The sequence below is a fragment of the Acinonyx jubatus genome, chromosome C1 (genome assembly GCF_027475565.1).
Source record: "Acinonyx jubatus isolate Ajub_Pintada_27869175 chromosome C1, VMU_Ajub_asm_v1.0, whole genome shotgun sequence".
Taxonomy (NCBI): Eukaryota; Metazoa; Chordata; class Mammalia; order Carnivora; family Felidae; genus Acinonyx; species Acinonyx jubatus.
The window spans coordinates 25,737,141-25,762,160 of NC_069381.1; the positions used below are offsets into that span (position 1 = coordinate 25,737,141).

The 25,020-nt window shown below is 50.1% G+C and overlaps 1 protein-coding gene across 3 annotated transcripts in view; it reads left to right on the plus strand.

Moving 5' to 3' along the window:
• CC1H1orf94 (chromosome C1 C1orf94 homolog) overlaps positions 1–24,270 on the plus strand; it is a 37,234-nt gene extending 12,964 nt beyond the window's left edge. The window contains exons 2-7 of one of the 3 annotated variants that reach the window (XM_015070284.3): positions 6,590–7,278; positions 10,075–10,335; positions 11,369–11,544; positions 15,801–15,878; positions 19,714–19,910; positions 23,825–24,270. In XM_015070284.3, coding sequence (XP_014925770.2) covers positions 6,590–7,278; positions 10,075–10,335; positions 11,369–11,544; positions 15,801–15,878; positions 19,714–19,910; positions 23,825–23,900 — 1,477 coding nt within the window. In that variant the 3' untranslated portion in view covers positions 23,901–24,270. Of the gene's footprint in view, positions 1–6,589; positions 7,279–10,074; positions 10,336–11,368; positions 11,545–13,357; positions 13,493–15,800; positions 15,879–19,713; positions 19,911–23,824 lie in introns of those variants that run through there. The other 2 variants (XM_027059734.2, XM_053211080.1) reach the window with 2 other exon arrangements.
• Positions 24,271–25,020: the final 750 nt, after the last annotated feature.

Here is a 25,020-nt window from a genome sequence, read left to right on the forward strand (position 1 = left end):
TAGAGGGGCATATATCATTCCAAATTAGTGTCTTCATTTTCTTCGGGTGAGTACCCAGAAGTAGAATTGCTGGACTGGATGGTATTTTTATTTTTATTTCTTGAGGAACCATAGTTGTCCATAGTGGCTGCACCAATTTGCATTCCCAGCAACAGTGCATGAGGGTCCCCTTTCCCCCACATCCTCGCCAATACTTGGTATTTTTTGTCTGTTCTATACTAACCATTCTGACAACTGTGAGGTGATTTCTCATTGTGGTTTTGCTTTGCATTTGCCTGATGATGAGTGATATTGAATATCTTTTCATGTGTCTGTTGGTCATCTGTATTCTTCTTTGGAAAAATGTCTATTTACATTCTCTGCCCATTTTTACTCAGATTATTTGGTGGTTTTTTTGGCGCGGGTGTTGAACTATATGAATTTTCAGTACATTTTGGATAATAGCCCCTTGTCAGGTATATCACTTGCAAATATCTTCTCCCATTCAGTAGGTTGCCTTTTCATTTTGTTAGTTTCCTTCACTGTACAAAAGCTTTTTAGGTTGATGTAATCCCAATTGTTTATTTTTGCTTTTGTTGCTCTTGCCTGAGGAGACAATGAAGAAAATATTGCTAAGACTGTTATCCAAGAGTTTACTGCTGGTTTTCTTTTAGGAGTTTTACAGTTTCAGGTCTTACATGTCAGTTTTTGATTCATCTTGAGTTTATTTTTGTAGGTAGTTTAAGAATGTGGGCTGGTTTCACTCTTGAGTGTAGCTGTCCAGCTTTCCCAGCACTGTTTATTGAAGAGACTGTCTTTTCTCCACTGTACCCTCTTGCCTCTTTTCTATAGATTAGTTGACCATATATGCGGGTGTTTATTTCTGGGCTGTCTGTTCTGTTCCACTGCTCTCTGTGTCTATTTTTGTGCCAGTACCATACACTTTTGATTACTATAGCTTTGTAGTATAGTCTGAAATCTGGGCGCGTGATACCTCCAGCTTTGTTCTTTTTTATCGAGATTGCTCTGGCCATTCGGGTTCTTTTGTGACTTCATATGAATTTTAGGATTATTTGTTCTAGTTATGTGATAGCATTTTGATAGGAATTGCACTGAACCTGTAGATTGCTTTGGGCAGTATGGACATTTTATCAACATTAAGTCTTCTAATCCCCGAGCATGGTGTACCTCTCCATTTATTTGTGTCATCTGCTCTTTCTTTCATCAGTGTCTTATAGTTTTCAGAGTACAGGTCTTTCACCTTCTTGGTGAAATTTATTCCTAGGTATTTCTGCATATTACTGAATCCAGATGGGTGGGGTCTACCAAAGGGCCTGGATACAGGAAGGCATGATAAAATGGGGGTATCACTGTAATCAGTCTACCACCCTACCCCACCGGGGCTCTTGTGGGGATTAAAATGAGGCTTTTGCATGGAAAATGCCTAGCACAGTGCCTGGCTGGTTTGCGAACTCTCCATTAAGTGCTAAGCCTTCTTTGTATTTCGTTGAGCCTGGAACCTGAGGCTTAGATGTGTCAGCCAGCTTGCTTAAGGTATGGCCCCCAATTACCAGTGAGGGTTTGAGTCCCGTTTCTGACTCTTTCCAGGGACTGAGCTCTTGGCCACTAGGCTCTGCTGCTCCAACCATGCAGACAGGTAGGGAAGTCAGAACCTCATCCACAGTCAGTGAGGTCGGTCTGCAGAGGGACCGTCACTCAGGCTCAGGTCTGTGGCAGACCTGGAGCCCTTCACTTGCTTCAGTCACAGTCAGCCATGTTGCCTGGGCGCTGGGCTTGGGTACTGTGTTTGTCGTCGTTCTGAAATGCCACGGTGGGAAGAAAATATTTGTTTTGGTGTCCTCTTGTAGCACTAACAATTTTCCGCTTGCATTTTTCTGTTGTCTGGCTCAGCTGAATAGCAGTTTTCATCTTTGCTCTGTGTTATCATGTACACAGAACCGCTGTTGGGAGCTAACAGTGTGCTTGCTTAGTCATTATTCTGGGAAGGGGTGCCAACCAGTCAATAGCCTTTATTTTTATATGACTCTGTACCCTGCGAATGCAGACATGATGCACTCACTCAGGCACCTGTCACTTCTGGAGGTAGGCAACGCAAAGGGGGCGGTGGCCCCTGGGGCCACGGCACCAGTCCTGACTTCTTTCTTTGTCAGTGCCCGGGAGCTGAGTTAGCCTCCCTGAGTGATTCACTGTGATACAGTCTGTGGCAGATTTTATGGTTTTTACCAACTCAAAGGAGAAAGCAAATAGCATGGGAGAGGTGCCAGGATCGGCAAAACTTCTTAGGAAGAGAGAAGAAAAGATAGATTCCAGGAAATGCAGGGGAACAGACTTGACAGTGAACCCAGCAAAGTCGTGGGGAGAATGAAAAATCTTTCTGGGAGCCCATGGTGGTTGTGAAGATCAGGCGGGCTCTGTGTGGGGTCTGCTGTGGGACCACTGTGCAGAGGTGGGGAGTTCTTAGGGTGGGGCTGAGCATGTGGTTAGTATCATCTGACCAGCTTAGAGGGTTGCCAGGCTAGTTGTGGGGGCTAGAAAATGGAACCAAGGCAAGATAGTTTGCAACCAGTGGAAGGAACTGGGAAGTCTTTGGCAATAGAGCTCTTGATGTCAAGAGCTCCAAGAGATGTCAAGATAAGTTCATGATCTAATCCACCCATTGATTCAACAAATTCTCGATGAACTGGAGTCGTATGTCAGGCACTGCTCTAGACCTTGAGGCTCTGTGCTGAGCAAGATACAGTTCCTACCCTCAGGGAAGTTATGTTGTTGTGGGAAGTAGAGATGTAAAAAAAGATGCTGTGTGGTAGTGGTTAATACCATGAAGAAAATAAACACTTAAGTGGGCACAACCGAACAGGAAGGGATGGATTGAAATTAAGGCTTAAACATGAGGTTAATAAACAGAGAAATGGATTGATCTGAGTTCTGAGAATGTCCTAACTCTGCAGGCATGCAGTTTTCTAGAACAAACAAGAGCAAATGAATCTTGTTTTCTTGGGAGTGGAGGGGGCAGGTAGGAAGACCCTTGATCAGGGACTTGTAACTGTGCGATGAATCTTGATTGCAGCGAGGTGCTTGATAAAGGCTGTCTTGGAGAAGTCGAGATGGGCCGATAGTGACTGGATTGATTTATTCCCCCAAAGTGTTGAGCCAGGATTACTGTCAGGCTGCGGGGAGGGTATCCGGCAGTGTCTCCAAGGCTTGGCCCTGGGCTTGTTCCCTTCAACATTTCTATCCATAAATTGGCAGAAGACCCAAAAGACGTGCTCATCAGACATGCAGCTGAAATGGAGCTGTCAGGGACAGCTAATGCCATGGATGACAGACCCAGGATTCACTGCGATGATCCTCCACAGGCTGGAGTGATGGAATGAAACCAGCAATGGCCCTGATCACACTCAGATTGGGGAACTAAGCCCAGCCATGGAGTAGGAGTCCTTGCTGGATAACTGACCCTGGAAGGGAAGCCGGATGCGGTAGGAGGAGGCAGCAAAGGCAGCCAGACCCACTGGCATCCCCACCCTTTCTAGTTGACAAGGTCCTTGGCCTCTTTCAGGCTTAATTTTTCCCCTTCATAAAGTGGGGATGATGCTGTTTATTGCCCAGGAATGTGGAGAGTATTAAATTCAAGCATGTATGTGGATGCCTGGCTTCCTGTCTGTTCTGTAGTGGATTTATGACAGACGCAAGGGAAATAGGGGTTTGTGGAGGCCCATGGGAAGCCTCGGTGCCCGGGGGCAGCCTTTCAGGGTACGTGGAAGGCCCACAGCCAGAGTGGAGCCTTTCAGGGGTACATGGAGGGCCCACAGCAGAGTGGGTCCTCCATTCTTGGCACTGTGCCGTCCCTTCTGGGGATGCCAGCTTCCTAAGAGGCCCGTGACCTCTGTGATGTATCCAGAGTAAGGATAGGGGTTCCTACTCAGTTTCTGCCTGTATTCCGAGTTGGGGAGAGGTAGGAGTGTCTTATCAGGTGCTGAGAAAGGACCATCTGTGGGTGGGTTTTGATTCAGGGACCCCAAGGTCCTGAGGGGACCTTAGAATCTGCCTCGACTTCTCCTTAGAGTTGGCCTTAAGTAAGTGGTGAGACTTTTTTCTATGTGTTTCTATGTCTAACACCTGTATTAAAAAAAAAAAAAAAACAGCCAAAAGTAGAGCAAATAGCACGTGATGAACCCATGTACCTATCAGTCACCCAGTTTTAGTGATGGCCAATGTGTGGCCATCTTGTTTCATCTATGACCCTGCCATCTTCCCCTCCAACCCTGCTGGATTAAGTTTAAAGCGAATCTTAAACATAATTTTATCTGTAAACACTTTGTATGTATCTCTAAGAGATAAGGACTCAGTTTTTTTTTAAGCATAAACCACAATACCATTATCACAATGTTTTAAAATTGATATCATTGTAGTAGGTCTTTCTAGAAAATCTATTGGTATATAGCTTGCTTTGTAGAGGGGAGAGTCAAAGAGTGGTCCTTTAAATGTCTGGTGTCTGTGACTCGGGACTCACCTGTTCCCTTTGAGGATGATGATGAAGAAGAAGAAGGGGGTCTAAAACCCAGATTGGTAGCCTCTTTTATTCTGATTGTTCCCAGGGACACAGCAGTGAGAGTGGGGCCTATTTATAGACAAAGTCTAGACATGGGATGGAGGAAAAGAAGAGAATGGGAGAGGGCAGAAAGGAGGGGGGGGAGAGAGCATGGAAGGATCAAGAAAGCCTGAATGGAAGATGGCCCAGCCTCCCTGCAGCCACACCACCTTCCTGAGCTCCCAGGACCCTCCCACTGCAGCCAGCACCGGGCACCTCACCACGTTTTCAGACCTAGGCCATTACTGCCGGTACAGGTGTCACGCCCATGCTACAGGGGAGGCCTGGAGGTTCTGGGCTCTGGCATGAAATAGGCACTAGCACCCTATTGAGACCCAGACCCGTTTGGCCAGATTCTGCTTTTTCCTGGCACCTCTCTCTGCTTCCAAGTCTGCTGAGGCCGCGTGCGCAGCTGGTGACCAGGGGGCATGGCTGTCTCGGTTGTTACAGTAGTGAGGCACTCCCATATCTTCAGCTCTTCCCAATGTTTCCCATTTACCCTGGCCACCCAGAGACCTTGCTACACCCCCTGGGCCTCATCAGGACCTGGCAACGAAGGGGGTAATACCTGGCACAGAGGAAGCCTCTGGGACTGTAGCCTATGTCCATTCTGATTGGCTGTCAAATGCAGTGACTTTCCCCCTGGTTCTGTGTGTGGGAACATGCGAGACATTTTGTGCCTGCACATGTGTATGCGTCAAATACACCCACACGTGCGTGCATTTGCTCTTGTACACAGGTGAGCGTGCATGTGCTCATATACAAAGAGCATTACCAGGAAGCCACATCCCTGCTGGGAACATTCATAGTCCCTGTTTGTGGGACTCACTGAGCCTTTGGGATGAACTGTGAGAGTAGGGGTGTGCTCCAGATGTCCCCATGGCAGAGCTCCATTCATGAGGCATTTTCATTCCCACCCCCCCCATTGCCCCTTCATTGTCTTCACCACCCTCTCCCAGGAGAGAGCACTGAGAAGTTTTCAGAATGCTCTTTCTAGAGCACTTCATCGACTTCTTATGGGAGCCCACCAAATATGGATAGCAGATGGTTTTAAGCTAGGTAGTCATGGTCCTTCTGGGAGTGCCAGGGAGGAAGATGCCCCCTTGCCAAAGATGCTAGTGCGGCAGGCTGGGCCACAAGCCAGGCCAACAGGATTGCCATCCTGTTGTGTGAGGTGCAGGTAGGGGCCAGTGTGTAGGTACAGGGAGATGCATGTGAATCAGTGCACGGTCCAAGCATCTGCAGCTGCCCACGGGAAGTTGGGCTCAGCCCAGAGACTGTGATCTGATTGGAGGGCCATGCCAACGGGGGGGGGGGGGTGGGACATGGGTAGCCACGGGGAAGTGGTATGGACTCCAGGATCCAGAGCCCAACCAAGCTGACACAGGTGTAGACACCCTCGCGTCACCCTTACTCTGTGCCAGACGCTGTCCATGGTGCTTTGTACATCTATGATATTCCTGTTAACCAGATGAGGAGACAGGGTGTCAAGATGCTAAGCAACCTACCCAAGGTCCCAGCGGGGAAGTGAGGGAGGCAGGGCGTGAGTCCAGCTGTCCACTCAACAGTCCCTTCCCTCCCCCTGCCACGGGGCAGTGAGTCTTGGGCTTCCTGGCGCTCAGCCCCAGCACTCTGGCCTCTACGCTCAGAGCTGTCGGCTCACTCCTGACCCCTGTGCAGCGTCTTTCCTTGTTTCAGGTCCTGGGCACAACCGAACAGGAAGGGCTGGATTGAAATTAAGGCTCAGCTCACTCAGCAAGACATAGTGTCTGGAGAGGACCCAGGTGTCCCGATTCCCAGAACTGTGCTCTCGGTGCTGGCATGTGTAGAAACCTCTTGGGAACCCACTGTTTGTCCATTTTCTGTCTTGAGAAAGCAGTAGGTTTCTTTGGCCTGGAGACATGTTTTCTTCCTCCCCTTTCCCTGGGGCCTGGGCCCTGCCACGGAGCCACCCCTAGTGAGCTGGCACTAAAGCTGCCTGTCTTTCTGACCCATTTGCAGAGCTCTGGAGCTCAGCCGTGATAAAGATGAGATCTCCCTGTTGGTGGAGCAGGAGTTCTTAAGCCTGACCAAAGAGCACCTCATTTTGGTCACAGAGAGCTCGGAGGAGCTGGAGGCCCCCGGCACCTCTCCCGAGGGACCCAGACAGCTGGCTCCCTGCCTTCTCATACCTCCTCCAGTGGCGGACAGCAGTGAGTACCCGGGGACCTCCATCATTGCTGGTGATACGCTTCTTGAGCCGAAGGTGGCCATGTCTGTCATCAGCAGCCGGCCGGACTGTGATTCTGTCATGTCTACTGTCACGGGAATTCTGCGTGCTGCTAAGGTCAAGAGTGTCAAGGGGACAGAAGATGGGGGCCACAGCCTGGGTGCCTCTAACTCAGAGATCGGCAAGCTCCTGGCTCAGTTCCCATTCAAGTCCACAGAAACGTCCAAGGCTCCTGACAACAAGATGGTGTTGGAGGAGACAAGGGTCATCAAGGACTTCTTGCAGAACAGCATGTTCGGTGGCCCAGGACCCAGGGAGCCCATGGGGCTGGGCCCATTCCTACTGCTACCGCCTCCGCCTCTGTCTGCACCTTCTGAGAAGCTCCCTGAGCTCCCTCCTCAGAAGAGGCAGCTCCCAGTGTTTGCGAAGATCTGCTCCAAGCCCGAGGCTGACTCTGCTATGGAGGGGCACCTCTTGATGGGTGAGTGGGCCTGGGAGCAGGGCCAGTAGATGAGCCTGCAGGGAGGGACTTACCAGCAAGCCAATCAGGGTTACAGCAGGTGCAGATGGCATCTCTGTGCAGAGTGGGGGGCAGTGGTCTCTCTGGTGGGTGTGGGCCCCAAGTGCAGCCTGCTTTTTGCACCCACAGGCCCCCTCTGCTGGAGGCCCGTGTATGGGGCACAGCTTGTCTAAGCAAACGTGGTGACCTTGATCCCAGCGCACTTTGAGGGGAGATAGAGGCACATTTGGTAATGGGCTCATTTTTTGAATCCAGGTACTCAAAGTATGTTGAGGGAAGCGTTTAACCCAGCTGTAACTGCAGCATGGGGACCTTAAGCCAGATAGGAGGGAAATTTGATTAGCAGACAGTGTCATCTGGCTTCCGATAAAGGCACCTGTTCTGACCATGAGGACTGGTCCTCGCTCTGGGCCCTGGGAGTGAATGTGCAAACCTTCCACGTTTAGTTCAGACTCTTGGCTCTGGACTTGTTCCCTGGGACTGTTCCCCCCCATCCCACTCCCAGGTTCTGCATCTTGTGCCCCTTCTGATCCAGCCACTCAGACTGGACGGTTCCAAGGCAGACTGATGGCAGTGGCATCTGCCCACAGCCAGCAGTTACTAGGAAAGTTGACCATACCCCTGTCAACCAAAAGAAAAATTACCCCCGGGCTGTGAGCGTGGATGGATACCTGAGATCCCTGTGTTGGGAAGGCTCAGATCCCTCTCCTTAAGAAAATAAGTGCGTGTTCTGTGTTCTGGAGCATTATCGGAAGGCTGAGAAATCAGAGCTGGGGACAGCAAGCTGGACTCTGGGTCCTAGGAAGAGTCTCTGGGAGCCAGTGGCCTCTTTGGAGCCATGGGCTGTGCGTGTGAGGGTGGAACCCTACCCGGAGGGTGGGATTTCCTGCCATCTCCTTCTCCAGAAAGGATGTATGGATAGCTCCCTGACGGATGGGGCTGCTGGGTTGGAGGTATTCCTTTCCCACCCGCCGTGCCCGCTACCTGTGTGTGTCTGTGTGCCAAAGAGAACTTTACAGATGTGAGTATGCTTGCTAGAAAAAATGCGGGTGTGAGTGCATCTGAATGTGTGTGTCTTGTGTGCATAGTTGTGTACGTGTGAGTGAGGCGGAGGAGTGACAGGCAGGAGTGTCTGTGTATGTGTGTCTGTCTGTGTACACAGATGTTAGAAGAGGGAGCTTTGGAGCTGAGTGAGTGGCAAGTGTGTTCAAGGCGATGGGAGGTGGGTGAGAGACTGCAGGTGTGTGGGTCTCTGGGGAAAGGGCTATTATTAGTGGGTACCGTTATTTCAGCACACTGGCTGGGGGCTAAACTTGGCAACCAGAGAAACTCTTGGAAGAGACTCTAGGGACATGTTTTGCTAAAAATGTCATTTTCTCCTAAATTGGCTCAGACTATAGCACTCTTTCCTTGGCTGGGATGGCACTAGGAGGGCAGGCCCAGTTCTGTCCACACTCAGCCACAGGCCACTGGACTGTGGTGGGGGCAAGAGCTGGTAGGATCAGATCCACTCTCAACAGGTGACACGGGGCTCAGGTCCTCCGATCCAGCCACTATGGGAACGATCTGAGGGTACCTGCTGTTTGTCCAGGGCCGTTTCGCAGCCAAGCTCCAGGGAGACCTGCAAAACCTCCAGGTTGGGGTAGGAGTGGGGAGCACTACTCCAACCAGACAATGCCTTAAAAACAAACAAACCCCCATGTATATAATTTCAACCATAGTTAATTTTGTTTGAAGAATGAGTTCCTTTTGCGCAAAAGGAAATACGGGTGTGGAGGGTTCCACAATGGTCCAGGCAGCATCCTCATGCTGGCACTCAGTCTATTTGGCAGGAGACCTGAGCCTGGCCCCATCCCCATGCAGGGACTCATCGTGTCTCCCTGACGCCCTCTCCCGCAGTGCCACCTTTCCAGACTCCTGCATGCAAGGCCTCACTGAAGGCCCACTTCCTTCCGGAAACCCTCTGACCGTCTCAGATAGAAGCCGTCTCAGCCACCCTCTTCTCCCACTGTGTCCCTCTGTCACCTCACGGTCCCCATCTGTCTTGTCCTGGAGCTATTTCTGGGTCTGTCTCTCTCTCCCTCCTTGTTGTGAGCTCCTGCAGGGCTGAGTCTAGCTCTGACTCATCACAGTGTCCTCAGGACTCAGGTCAGGGCCCGACACTGACGGGCGGGCTGCATTGCCCATGAGCGAGCGGCACAGCAGGAGCAGAGTCCATGGTGAGGGGCTGGACCTCGGTGCAGACCATGTGCTCTGCAGGAATGTGTGTCTCCCCCACTAAGCCAGGGGCCCCCTGAAGGCAGCTTTGTATCCAGGGTCGGCACTGTGGATGAATAGAGAGAAGAGAGGGAAAAAAAGAGGGAGTGAGGAAAGAAAAAAGATAGGAGTGAAAGGAGGGAAAAAGGAAGGAAGGGGAAGGAGGAAAATAAAAGAAGAGAAGAAAAGAAAGGTAATTGGGAAGAAGGAAGTTTGGATGGAAGAAAGGGAGAATGGATGGATGGAAGGGAGGAAGGTACAAATGGAGGGTGGATGGATCCATGTATGCATGCATGAGAGGGGAAGATTGGAATGGGCAAGGGTCCACAAAGGCTCCAGGGAGAAGAGTAGGACTGGGTTGGGCTGGCAGAGAGGCCCCAGAGTGCTTTGAGTCCCACGTGTGTGCTAGGGAGGACCTGTCACTTTGTCCACAAGAGGGTTCTCCCAGCATCCAGCACTTGGCCTTCCAGAGCCATTGACCCAGTTTCTCTCCTGCTGTAGAATGGAACCCTAGCACCAAGGATCCAACCAAGGGTCGAGAGAGCCTCTTTCTCAGTCAGTGGCCCCAGAGCCGGAAGGACACCGGTGGTGAGGAGAGTTGCAGTGACCCAATAGGCTCCATGTCCATGGCCCTGCCATCCACGAAGTCTGTATGGCCAGCCGAGAAGAACCTGCTCTATGAGTTTCTTGGGGCCACCAAAAACTCCAGCGGGCAGCTGAAGCTTCGCAGCAAAATGGAGGTGGACGGGCTGGAGCTGAAACGTGAGTTGAGCGTGCCCAGGGGAGCATCTGTAGAGGAAGGGAATCCAGAAACTCTGCCGCCAAATGGCTGCCTTTGAGTCACTGTCTTTCTCTGGGTGTCAGTTTCTAAACTCATAAAATGGGGAAATGACTTTCTCCTACGTCCCTTATCAGGAATACAACTACTAGGGAAATACAGGTGGCTTTCAGGGTCCCATGGGCATCATTAGTGGTCAATTTGAATACAACTCGGAGCCAGGGTGCCTCATATCCCCTCAAGTTGCTCAAGCCCAAGAAAAATCCATGCTTCCTATTATTTCTACATTGAGATTATTCGTGTCCCTGCTTTCTCTCCTTACAACTGTTTCAGTCAGAACTCCTTTCCCAAAAAAGGATGCCCATAAGGGGAAACTGAGGTCCCAGCTCTGACTCTGTGATAAGCTCACAGGACGTATTATAGAGGGAGAGAACCTAGGATTCATATCCCAGAACAACTCAACCAAATCTCATTCATTCAGACTAACTTGGGGTCGTACCATATTAGTTAAATAATGTTTGAGATTTTTAAAAAGTGATTCCAATATAGGTACAATAACCTATATAAGGTTCTCGGTGTTGCCAAGTACATGTCCCAGGGGACTGCTTTAATAACTTGGTAAGAATGAATTCCAACGACATAGCAATTGTTGGTATAAAACTGGATTTTTGTAAAGCACTTGAAAGAATTTGGTTTTGTACCTAGGTGAAATATAGCCATAGCAACCTGGGTTATTGTTTTTTCTTGCTAAACCATCTCCTTTACTAGTGAATGATGGAGAAAGAGCTCTAAGCCAGACCATGCTGGGATTCTCACTTCTTCCAAATTGGCCAGGTGTGTGCTAACGATGTTTTTCTGTAGTTGGAAAGTCACCCAAACTTTGAAGAACCCGAGTCTTGGAGCTTAAAAGACCTGACATCTGAGAGCGTTAATCCTGGGGTAGTCACGGTGCTGAGGGTGTCCTGGCCTCTTTCTTCTCCAATCCCTGAAATACTCTACCTCTCCCGTGACTTGCAGTTAACCCACCTGTGACGGTGGCCGACAAGAACAACCTCAAGTACACAGGGAATGTATTCACCCCACGCTTTGCCACGGCCTGGACCTCAGCAACCTTGAACCAGCCACTGTGGCTCAACCTCAACTATCCACCTCCGCCCGTGTTCACAAATCACTCCACCTTCCCACAGTATCAGGTGAGTGAGTGGGTCTGGCTGTCCAGCTTCCAGCCATGGAGAAGCTGTGGCTTATGGGGAGCCTGATTCACAAAGAGGCTTTAGACTTGTTATTCTCTTCATTGCAGCCACGTCAGACCAACTGTGTGGTGTATACACACACACACACACACACACACACACACACACACACACTTCTAAATTTTCCATTGTCTGAATTCCAGTTCACTCTATGCCGTGTATTCCAGATCTGCTTTGCTAGTTTTGGCCATTTAAGTGCTTAGACTCCCAGCATAGGATGATGGTGTGGTCCCAGCTTCCCACACACCTGCTAGTGCTTCCTTGTTACCTGGATGGTATGTGTCCTGTAGAGTACTCAGGACAGTCCGGGTTTAGGACTTTTGTCCCGGCATAATTATTAAAAGCATGCCCTTTCACTCTCAAGTGCCCTGGTGTGGACACCAAATTGTACAGCCACCTTATTTCAACGACATCTGAGTGGTCTTAGCTTGTACCAGTGAAGGTGGCCTGGCATACACATTTTCAGTCTTGGGTTCATAGCCTAATAACCTAAAGGGAATTAGTGACCAGAAACACATGTAGCAGGATTGGAAATTTTACTCACAGAACTTACTTATGCAGGAAAATGTAGTTTCTTTAGTTTGTCTATTTAAGTCAATTTCCCTTAAGAGTTGCTGCCCACTGGGCAGAAGGAAGAAAAAAATCAAATCAATGTCCACTCTGGTTTAAACTTGAGTTCAATTCAGTAGCTTAAATAGTCCCTTTAGGTAGTGCTCAGCTTCTCCAGTAAAGGCGCTCAATGTCTAGGATTACTTAGTCTTTTGGCCCCCGCCCCAGCACCTCTCCAGAGCAGCATGTGGGTGTACCGGAGGGACATGCCAACTTGTAACAGTCAGGTCCTTGGGAACCTGCTGCCCCAGCCTGGCCCAGCAAAGCATGGAGAGAGCAAATAGAGAAAACAAGACACCGGAAAGTCATCTTGTCCTCTCTCTGTGTCCCTTCCCCTTCCACTTCTCCTTGGCTCCCTGTGTCATTCCCTCTTTTATAGCAGAGCAGCAAGCCTTATGGCTTAGATGTCCCCTGAGCAGAAGGCAGATCTTCTCTGCCCCATATAAAGCCTCTCTGGGCCGGTGCACCAGCCTTAGCCCCAGAATCTTAAACAGAAGCTAAGCTTTCTTTCCCTTTGATGTTTTGCTTTCAAGCCTTTTTTGTTTGTTTGTTTGCTAAAGAGGACAAGGGCCCGCCCTCTCCTCCTGCAGGACAGAGAGCCTCACACTCGGGTCCCATATCTGGATCCTCCTTACATCAGTCTTGAGAGAAGTACCCACATGCCCTCCTCCACTCACCGACCCCTTCTCCAGTACTCTTCACCCTTGCACGTTTGTGTTTGCTTGTTTACTCTTCAGGCATTTATTCACCGACTCACCGATATGTTTATTTTTATTTATGTGTTTACTCATTCATTTAAGTAATTCAAAAACCTTTGCTCGACACTGACTAGAGGCCAAGCATTGGCCAGGCGAGGGCATTCGAAGATGACAGACAAGCTCACAGTCCAGCACACGTCAGGAACAAATCAAAGAACAGCCCTGTGTGCACACCCCACCTCTGAAAGAAGCAGTTGCATACTTTTATGCAATGTAAACCGATCCACTCTAAGTGCACTCACAGCTCGGCATATAAAGCTGATTCATGATGGCTTGCTTTATAAACAGGAGATAGCAGCTCCTTGCTATGACACCCGCTTCTGACCTGACTTTTTGGAGGGAGTGAGATTTGAACGTACCTGAGCACAGAGACCCTTTGTTTTCAGAGATGCCAGTGTTTGCAGGGCAGGGCTGCTTCCACGGCTTCCTGGCCTCGGCTGGAGACGCTCACCCTCCCAGGTAGTGATGGGGAACAGTGCAGTTTACCTTCTTCCAGCTCCTCGTGATTTCATAATGCCATCCAGCTTCAAGACAGCTCGTCAAGGGGCCTGATTTAATAAAAAGAAGGCAGGTTTTGGAATCGGCAGACTCGGGTTTAAAGGAATCTACTGCCTTCGAGCTGTGTGGCCTTGGGCAAGTTAAAGTTAGCTAAATGCTCTGAGCCCTGGTTTCCTCACTTGTGAAATGGGCTCATGATAATAAGCAGCAGCCACAGCAGCAGCATAGGCTTGACTCGCTTGTAAGGTTAACTGAGTTCATGGGTGAGAAAGAGCTTTGAAAAATCTAAAGTGTGATACAGATGTTGGTTTTTATTATTATTCAGCCCTGGTCTTCCTAGGAAACAGGGTCAGGGAACTCCAAAGACCTGGAGGAGACACAGGGAATGGTCTATCCTAGTCTCTTTTCCTGCTTGGCGTTAGGAATAAAGATGAGGTCCCAAAGCCAATTTGCTCAGAACCCTACTGTGGAGCGATGCGGAGCGATGCAGAGCCATGAAAGACTAAGTCCACAGCACCAAGGAACTCCAGAGTGCCCTGGGCTCCTTGGCATAAAGGAATGCTGCTCCCAGTTAAGGAGGGAGAGTGGAAAGAGGCCATGACCTCAAGCAAAGAAGAATGAGTGTTTATTTACCTTGCTTTTGATTTTCCAGAATTGCAAGTTGAACAACTAGCAACATCCTTAAAGTCAGATAGTGTGTTGCTCATGCTGATACATGTGGCCCTGTCTCTTGAAAATCCGTCCAGGATGGAGCAGGGAGGTGGCTGTTTGTCTTGCACAGGCCCGAGGGGTAGCCCGGCCCAGGCCGATGTGGAGGGGATGGTGGCCTGGGGGAGTCTGCTGTGTATAACAGAGCCGAGGCTGATGGGGAGGGAGACGGACACACAGAACATGGCCTCGGAGCTGGCTGCCGGCTGGAACAGCCCCATCTGTCCGACTTCTCTGTCCAGGGTCAGGACACGGCCGGGGTCACAGAGACTAGGCTGTGGTCATGGTGGTGAAGGGGTTGCCCTGGCCGCAGGGTCTGGGATGCAGGTGAAGGGGCTGGTGGAGGCGGGAAGGGCCTGACCACAGTCTGTGTCAGTTGGTTGGGAGCAGAGACCAAGGAGAGGTTCTTAGAGGATGTGTAAACTTGGGGACCTGGAAGATAAGGTCCCATGTCAGGAATTCTGGAGCCTTTGATGAGGAGCTCATGGGCTCTGAGGAAGTCATCAAGGGTACAGTGTCAGCCACCAACACTTTGATAGTTGCCACAAGCTGAGCCCAGAATGAAGGCAACATCTCAGGGTTTGGAATCTTTGGGAAAGACATACTGGCCTGAGGGGTGCTTTGAGCAGCATCTGAGGAGATGACTCTGAATTGGCAGGTAGAGGCAGTCTGAGATTAGAGGGGCCATGATCTGACGCCACCCACAGAAGCACATTCTGTGTGTGTGTGTGTGTGTGTGTGTGTGTGTGTGTGTGTGTGTACGTGGATGCCTGAGGCCACCCCAGACAGAGTTCGGAATAAAGATTCCACTTTCCATCAGGCTGAACTGCCAGACAGCTTCTCCAAGGGGTGGGGAGCAGTGAGAAATTCTAAAAATCCCTAACATTTGCAGAATCCTCACTATGTGCTGGGTGGGCACTGTTCTAAGCCCTTTAGATGCACTAGCTCATTGATCTTCGGGCCAATCCTCATCATAAGGTACAGACTCAGGTGTACAAGTGGCACATAGACACACAGCTGCAGGGACCCAAACTAATGCACCCGAAACACGCAGCTGCAGACACAAAGGGAAGCACACGTGTTGATGTGTTTAAATAAACACAGATGCAAACTGACACACACATACACACAGATGTACCTCGATACCTCCTGTCTTGGGGCAGGAATGGGGTTTGGGGAAAGGACAAAGGGTGAAATAGCAAAAAAAATAATGTAGCTACTTTCACAGGCTTTCCAGGTCCAAACACATATAATTTTGTAGACAAGGGAAAAGAGGCTCAGAGAAGTGAAGTGATTTTCCCAAAGTCACACAGCCACCAAGGGGCAGATCTGGGATTCAAGAGGCAATCATGTTCCTCAAGGTCTTACCTTAAATACTCACCCCAAGGGCTATGAATCCTGCCCAAGAAGGGGCTTCCTGTGTGGGGTGAGTCGTGCTTGTTTGGCCTGATGGCTGGACAGGACTAACTGGCGGGTGGGTCTGGCCGGCAGTGTGGTGGGACGGACTCGAGCAGGCTGGCGATCCAGGCACACGAGCTGGTCTTTGGGCTGAGCGGCTACCGCTCTCTGGCTGGCTGGGAGCCCTTTTCTCCACACTGCTAAGCCTCCCCCTTCTCTCTGCAGGGCCTGTATCCACAGCGTGCAGCCAGGATGCCCTATCAGCAGGCCCCGCACCCCCAGCTGGGCTGTTATTCCCGACAGGTGAGTAGACAACCTGCCCACCTCTGTCCCAGCTCCACAAAGGCCTTCAAGTCAGAAGGACATCTGCTGCCTCGTCTTTATCCAGCTGGGCACTGGCCATATATTTCCCGGACCGCCCTTAGCCCCAGAGAACAGGCACAGAGGCCAGTGTGCATGTGGAGACAAACCAGTGTCCCTTGGTGATAAGAGCTGGCACCTGCAGAGCCCTCACAGTGTGCCAGCCGTTCTCTACAGGCTTAACCTGCATAAACTAAGGGCAGGGCGCCTGGGTGGTTCAGTCGGTTGGGCATCCGACTGCGGCTCAGGTCATGATCTCACAATTCATGAGTTCTAGCCCCACATCGGGCTCTACTGTCAGCACGGAGCCCGCTTTGGATCCCCTGTGCCCTTCTCTCTCTACCCCCACCCCCAGCGGCTCACGCAAGCATGCTAGCTCTCTCTCAAAAATAAATAAACTTTAAAAGAGAGAGAGAGAAAAAGATAAGGGCTTTACCTGCATGAACTTCACAACCGCCCTATGAAATAGATTAAAGATGAGGACACTGAGGCACAGAGAGATTAAATAACTTGCGCAAGGTCACAAAGTTAACATACTAGTTAGCTTTTCCTGTGGCAACAGATGGCCTCAATACCTGAGAGGCTTTCAACAATAAATACTTATTTTTCACTCATAGGCCTCTGAGTTGGTTGAGCTGGGCTGGGGTTGGGTTCAAGCCTGTTTCATGTGACCTCCTTTTGAGACCAAGACATAGTAGCTTTGGCTCCTGCCACGTGGATGACCGGAGTGCCAGAGGGGTGAGCGGAAACACGTGATGCTTCCGAGCGCCTCGGCGTAGAGCCAGCACATGGGATGTGCGCCTACCCGCTTTCCACTGGCCAAGGAAAATCACATGGGTTTGCCCAGCATCAGTGGGGCTGGGGACTCACACCCTTCCATGTCAGTTTGTCAGTTAAAATACGAGACACCCAGTTAAATTTCAGATAGACGGTGGGTAGAGTTTTAGTATAAGTTAGCTCCAAATATTGCATGGGCCACACCGATATTAAAAAATTATTTGCTGTTCATCTGCAATTCAGATTTAACTGGATATCTTTTTGTTTGTTTGTTTGCTAAATCTGGCACCCCTGCTTCCGTGGGTAGCGGTTATGTGCTTAAAAATCACACGATGGCAAAATTGGGAGTTTGACCTTGGGCAGCTCAGCTTCAGAGTCCATGCCGCCAATGACCATGGTTTACTGCCTCTTGGACACAGATACACAAAAACACAGTATCAAAATAAAGCAGAGACAAATGCAAACACACAGAGACACACATGAAGATATAGTCATATGCACGCCCCCGGGCTGCACACACAAGTCAGAGAGACTGAGAGTCTTGGGGCAGCAACGGGGGTGTGAGGAGAGAAGCTAATACTGCTCTTCATCCCCAGGCTGGTCTTGGCCCCTCACACACAGGTGGACAGACCCCCCACCCCCTGACACACACACACTCAGACTTACACTCCTTGGCTCTCCTTTCTCCCCCCAGGGAGCCCCACCCTTTCTCTGCAAACTGCCCCCCTGACCTGAAGTATGTTGGAATGTTCCAGAGGGTAGAGAAGGGCCCATAGGTAGAGCCTACTTTATTAGCTGGGCCAGAACTGTTTCTCTAGCAGTAGGGAATCTGCATCCTGAAGAAGAACAGAGAGGAGACAGTCCGGCTCACAGAATCTCAGTCAGTCACCCCCACCCCACAAACAGTGATACCAACCACCTAGCCCCCACCTAGCTCCAAAGAGTTCGCACTGAGGTGACCTTCTGGGCGTGTGTGCATCTGAAAAAGTAATATAAGAACATGGTACAAAATTTTTAAAAATGTCAGAGTCACTGTTGCTGGTTCCTCAAGCATCTTTCCAGTGGTATCTATTTATACAAACATTTTGTACAAATGCCGCTTTCTGGGCACACTGTTCTAACATTAGTTTCGTCAGCAGAGAGTATCCTGGAGATGGTTCCAGAACGGCATACATGGCCGTTGTATGGTGTTTAGCTGTTACATGTAGTTAGAGTACCTTTCTAAAGAAAGTTTGTATCAGCTGTAGGACCCCCGTCTCCTCTCTCATGTCAGTTCCCTCCCAGGTCCGGGACTCCACCCACCACCCCCACCCCCAAGAAAACCAGGGGGATTTTCTGCCATTTTCTTGCAGGTGTCTGTCCTGGGAGGTGTCTTCCTGGGTTCTCTCTTTGAGCCCTTGACCCTTTCTGACTTTCAGCTTGTCATCTTCGGGTTTTGGTGCCCATGTCCAGCATCACCCAGTCCTGTGTATCCTCTGGGGGAGACATGGGGAGGGCCAGGATGGAGGAGCATACCTCCAGCCTCCAGAGGGAGCATGCGTGGAGGTGCGGTACAGCGGTGTGCCTTGGGGCTTCCCACTACAACTCTGACACCTTGAAGCACTTTACTACGCAAGGTCTTAACTTCTCTGAACCCCATTTCTTCATTCCTACAGTGGGAATAGTAATGGTCCTGCCTCCCAGGGCTGTTTGGAGTTTGAGTGAGAGAATCTGTATGAAGGGCTGGGCATGCCCTAAGCACTCAATAAACCCTAGCCTTTGTGAGTTTTTTTGTTTTTTGTTTTTTTTAATGAGATAAGGATGTGCAGTGTTGGAGAGAGGGTTGTCTGTGTGCTGAATCCCTGAGCAGCTTGGACCCCAGACTCTTGCTTTCAAAGAGGAAGCCCAGAAGTTTCCCCAATTTTCCCTTCGGCACACAGGAGGATGGCTGTCCAAGAGAGAGTTTTCTGACGTTTGGAGCTGTCAGTAGTAGAACGTAGTGCTTAACATGTAATGAGATCCCCATCACTTTAGGTGTTCAAGCAGACACTTAGTGGCCTCTTTTTTCCTCCCTCCTCTTCCTCTCTCTTTCTCTCTTGCACTCATTCATTTACTATATGTTTATTGAGCAGTTTCTGTGTGCCAGGCATTGTCTTAAGGCTGAGAAGATATCAGTAGATAAGACAGATAGGGTCCCTGGCGTGTCCGTTGGTGGGAGTCGGATCCAGGTAGTGTCTGAAACCCCACTGAGTTCCTAATTTTCTCCAGAGTGTGAGCTAAATCCCACTGCCTTTTTGTGCCCTTTCTCCCAGACTCACACTGTGCAGTACTGTAACCGCTAGCCACATGTGGCTATTTAAACTTAAGTCAATTAAAATTAAGTAAAGTTTAAAATTCAGTTCCTCATTCACAGCAGTCACATTTCAAGTAGTCAGTCAATAGCCACATGGGGCCGGCGGCTACCATACTGGGCAGTGCAGACACAGGACATCTCCATCACCTGTCATGGGCATTTCCACGGGACAGGGCTGTCTTGCATTGGGAATCAGTTGAGATCCTGAGGTAGAGGCCAGGGACATATAAATCTCAACAGCTTTTTTTTGACAGTAAAAGTAAGAGACAAGGGGTTTGGGGATGGTTCTTGACAGAGGAACAGGTAGGGAGGTGGGGCAGAGAATGGGAATAAAATTTATGTACTATTTATTACGTGCCAGTCTCTTCACTTATATCAGCGGACTCAGGGGAGTCCGTTGTGGGAGGGGAGTGTTTGCCCATTCTACAGACGAGGAAACTGAGGCTCAGATAAATTAAGTACCTTGCCAGTCAGACACAGCAGCTGAGCCCTGTGCTTTTGCCGTTCCAACACATTGCCTTCTGTATACCCACAATGAGTGAGGGGCAAGGGGCTGGGGGGAGGGGGGGTGGCGCCTGGGATTAGGGTTGGGGTTAGAGCTGGGAACCGTGAGGTTTGGAAGCAGTGGGCTCTGCGGGACCCAGCCCCTCTCTCATCTCTGACCTGCAGGTGACACCGTACAATCCACAGCAGATGGGACAGCAGATTTTCCGCTCTTCCTACACCCCCCTGCTGGGCTACATCCCCTTTGTGCAGCCCAGCTATCCATACCCTCAGAGGACACCTCCAAAGCTCTCCGCCAATCCCCAAGACCCTTCCCCCATGGCAGGAGATGGGCCGCAGTACCTCGTCCCCCAGGCGTACGGGTGAGTCCTCAACTCGCACTGGGAGTCCACCTGGTACCCAGAAAGCTGCCAGGGAGGGGAGGCGAGTGCTCCGGGCCTCGCTGGTGTGTTCTCGGTACGTACGTTCCATGGTTGACGGGAGGGAGGGGCCCTGTGCCTGTCAGGATGCTATGTGGGTCACGGACCGGTCCGGTGTGGAGGTGAGGCCGGTCTGGGGCCTGCCGGGCCCCTTCTGTAGGCCCATCGGGGGGCTGGGCCCCACAGTCTGGCTGCAGAAACGTAGCTGCAGAGCTGTAGTGGATGACGATGCACTGTCTATAGCAGGTGGCAGGTAGTGGAGCATAACACACCTGCCTTTACCTGTTTGCTTGGTTTACAACAGGACACGGCCAGGCAATCTTCTTACAGCTTTCTCCCCCCACTTCCTGCACCCTGAGCTCCTTCCCAGGCTAATCTCTCCAACATCCTGTTGACTTTGTAACAGGCCTGCTGAAGGGGCTTCCATTGCTTATCAGGGCTCCTCACGCTTCTCGTCCGAAGTGCCCCAAACGGCAGATGAGAAGGATTTAACCCCAAGCAGCCAACACAAACTCAACATTTTAGCCGAAAATTCCACACACATTTTACCTGCTGGTCAGCCATAAAGTTATGTTTGTTGTTTTAAGATGACAGCACACGGCCGCTCATTCCCACCCACCAAATCTTCAACTAACATTCGTGCTCAGGACAGGGAGATGGGAAAAGTGAGGCAAGGTGGGGGCAGGCCCCGGTCTCCCCAGAGGGGCGATTTGGTCATTCAAAAGGTGTTTATTGAGGACCTCGTGTGTGCCTGGCACTGTCCTAGGCAGTGGTTCCTGGAGGGAACAAGGCAAAGGTTTTCCTTCTCTCATTCCAGTGGAAGAAGTAGACAATTCCGAAATAAACAAGCAGCTCACGTGTCAGGGGCCAGAGGTTAGGAGAGAGAGAATGAAGGGATGTCTCCTGAGCAGAGATCTAAATGAAATGAGGGATTATATATAGGTGATGAGCTCTCTGGGCAGAAATACAAAGCGCAGTGGCCCTGAGGTAGGAAGTGTTCCTGGAGCATAGCGCGTAGGAGAGGGAGTGGGTGGGATTGGAATCAGAGAGGATGCAGGGCCAAACTAGATGGGGCCTGGTGGGCATGGTGAGGAGTTTTAAGAGCAGTGGGAAGCCATTAACGCTTTTAACCTTTGGAGGACGTATTCTAATTCTCCGTCTAAAGAAGAGGACGTTGGCCAATGTATGAAGCCTGGACCACGGGCCAAGAGCTGGTGCAGGGGAGCAGGATAGGAGCCCTGACAGCTGTCGGAGTAAGAGGTGCTGGCGGTGTGGACTAGGGCAGAGACCGTGGGAAGGAGATAAGTGAAAAGATCTGGAGTATTTATTTTCTTGGTTGAATTGACAGGACTTGATGATGCAGGATGTGGAAGGAGGGAAAGAGAGAAGCCAAGCATGATTCTTCAGTTTTTGATTTGAACAAGTGGAAATGCCAAAATACTAAGGTCAAAATGACTCTTAAAGACGGGTCTGTCGATGCAGTTTGGTTTTGGATATGCAAAATTTGAGAGGCCCGTTACACATATGAGTGGGGCTGTTGACAGGCAGGTGAATGTGTGGGTTTGGGGCTCAAGGGAGAGGCTGGGGTTGGCAATATAAATTCGGGAGTCATTAGCATATAGATGATATTTAAAGGCACGGGGTGGGATGAGATCACCCAGGGAGTATGTGTGCATCGAGAGGAGATGAGGCCCAAGGACTGAGCCCTAGGCCTCCTACAGGTAGGGAGGTTGGGGAGTTGTGGAGGATGCAGCAGAGGCTCTAAGAGGGAACGTTAGTGAGGTGGGTGAAGGAATAGGTGAGGGTGGAGTATAGGAGGCCAGGGAGGAGGTGTTTCCTGGAGGGGAGAGGGAAGGATCACAGAGCAATGTGAGCACGTGGGCTAGGATGCAGGGAGTGCCAGGCAGGGCCCTGGTGTCTGGGGTTCCCAGTCATCTGGGCGGAACAGGTCTAGGAGAGGCGGCGCTGGGCAGGAAGCATGCAGGGGCCCTGGGGGAGAGTGTAGTCCGGGTAGTTCGGGAGACAAGTAGCGTCAGGAGCAAAGAAGCGAACCAAGAGACTAAACCATATGGAGAGGGAGAGGAAGGAGCAGGTAGCTGTCAGGGAAGGAGGAGCCGAGCGGTCCCCTCCCTTTGCCACATCAGTTTGCATGCATTCATCGGGGTAGGATAACCACACGGTTTATCTTCCAAACAACAATAAGTTTGAGAGTTAAAAGGAGCACAAAGAATAATCACACTGGAAATGCCAGTGTAGAAACTGTTGCAGGCAAACCAGGACAATTGGCCATGTGCAAGGTAGTTCAAGCTCCTCCTCTTCCTCCAGGAATCACTCCTGGATCACTCTAGTCCATGGGGATTACCTCTCCTCCTGGCTCTCTAATGAACGTCCTGTCCAAACCATGCCCTTGACAATTGAACCCATCGAAAGTTCCCAACCTGGATGGCCTAGATTCATGGGGCGTGGCAATCCGATATGAGGTGTGTCCTGAGTAATTTGTTACCAGTAATTATGAAACGCTGAAGTACGGGCTATGTATGATCTTTTTTGTAAATCAGAGTGGAATCCAGTGTATCCCTATAATATCACTTTCCATCATTTCTTTTCCAATGTGATTTTTGGAAGAGAGAAAAAAGGGTGGGGTTAGGGGGGGTTAGAGCCAGCATAATTGTTTATGAGGCATCTCCCTTGTGCCAGGTCGTGGGCTGGGCCCTGGGCATAAAGTGGCAAGTAGTCCAGATAAGGTCCCTGCTCTCCTGGAATTTATTTAATGAAAGGGGAATCTAACTAACCCAAAGCCTTGCTTGCCCATGACACTGTGAGCGAGAGATCTGGATACCAGCTGAGGCATTACAAATTAATGCGGTGGCTTGTTCCCATTCCTTCTTCCCTCCCCCACCCCCTCCCTCTTCTCCTTTCATTAATTCATGGGAGGGTGTGGTGAACGTGAACGTCTTCTGTAAGATGCATATTACAGCTCGGTCCCCTCAGCTGAAAAGGGACCGAGAATCCCTGGATTAGACTAAATCTAGCCATTTGTTCCGCTGCGATTTGTACTGATCTCCGTTCCCATTCATTCCAAGTATCCTAGCAGATGGGTGAAAAAATTGCTGTAGGATCCCAGAAGTGTGAGTAAATGATTCCATCTGGAGAGGTCAGGGAAGGGGTCACGGAGGAGATGGCTTCTGAACTCTCTTTTGAAGTATGAACGGGAGTGTGGTGCCGGGGAGAAAAAGTGGTCTGCGCTTGGAAGGTGAGGCTCAAATACTCTCGGCTTTTCCTTCCCTGCTGGTCTAAGCGAAGTCCCAGGCACTCAGTGACGTCTCAGTGCTTATTCCTCGCACTGGTGTTGAAACGGAAAGCCTGATTTTGTTTGGTGTTGATAAGGGGTCAGAGAGCCCTGGGATGGTCTAGACTCCGGGGTCTCCCACTGGGACGTGGCCCTGAGTTCCGTGGTGTGGTGGCATTCCTGAAGGACACACCTGGGTCCTCTAAGGCAGGTAGAATGGCTTTAGGCCCACAGGTAGGGTGCTCAGATCCGGAGAGGCTCCCTGCTGTGTGGTCCTGGAGATTGGGGGAGCACTGGCCCCAGAGAGGCAGTCCCTTACAGGCTGCCAGGGGCTCCTTGCCTTAAGGAAGTGGCAGAAGAAGCTCTTTATTGCCCTCCAATTGGATCATTTTAATATTTTATTTTCCCAGAGCCAAAGCTTTTTTTTTTTTTATGCTAACGCGTTTAGCCTTCAAGCCTGTCCTGATCTACCCAGTCCTTGACAGCCACAAAATTAATGTATTACTTTTTCTAATATCTCTGCTAACATCAGGAGTTTCATCATGACACTGTATTCTCTCTCTTCCAGGTTTGGCTCGACGGCTGGTGGGCCCTTGATGAATAGCCCCTATTTTTCCTCCAGTGGGAATGGCATAAATTTTTAGATGGTCTTCTCTTCTCCCCCCTCCTACCTTAGCCCTTGGATCAGGGCTAAGGGCTCTGGAATTCTGGATTCTGTAATAGCAGCGTGGCATGAAGCTGAAGAAGCCAAGGCTCCGACCAGGTCATAGACAGAAAACAGCAAGACCAGACTCATCTGTTGACCAGCTCTCTCACACACATAGCCCCCCTCACACACACCACCCGCCACACATGCACCTCCCTCATATTCACACTCACCTGCTCAGCCATCTATGCACCTGTATTTAGCTGACATGAGTGATTTTTTGTTTTTGTTGTTGTTGGTAAAATAGAAATAAGACACTTAATTTTAGAACGTTTGTATTTTATGATAAAAGTGAGAGCTGCTTGAAATGGAGTGTGCCTATTTATTTTTGTGATGTTCTGTGTTCTCTCCACTGCTCATTTCTCCCACGCACGAGACACAGCGTTCACCCAGAACATGACAAGAAACCACAGGCCGGAGTCCTCAAAGTGCTGCTGTCTAAATACAGGAGCCCAGGGATCATAAACTGAAGGGCTTACTCTTCTCTTCGGTGACCCACTCACTTCTCAACATCCCAACTGATGTATCTCAGGAGTGGACATAAAAGAAGGACACCCTGCTCAGGTGGCTGTTTTACAGAAAAAGTCTCTCTTGGACACAAGATGGGGAAATTTGATCTGGAAATCAATTCCAAAAATAATCCTAAGTGTGACGGACTATATCCAGAGATTGTCTATCAATGCCAAGCCCCAGGCCAATGACAAAGCTGAACCTGATGGCACTGCCCTTTGATCTGTCTCGATCAGCTTTTATCAGTGACTTGAATAAGGGTGTTGAGAGCATCCTGACCACACATGTGGAGGACACAGTTCTGGGAAGAGATGATGGTCTCATCTGGCAATAGCACACATACTAAACTCCCCCATACCCATGGCAGGTGGCATCGCTAAGCAGCGGTTCCCCTCGACCTGACAAAAGCCACACCATCATTTTCCCCATGGTGGTTCAGGGGGCCATCCCTGATCAGGGATGGTCTGTGAAATGGAACCCCTGGATCATCCTTTAGAAAACTCTAACAAGATGACATTAAAGAGAGTTAATTTAGGGACCTACTCTTG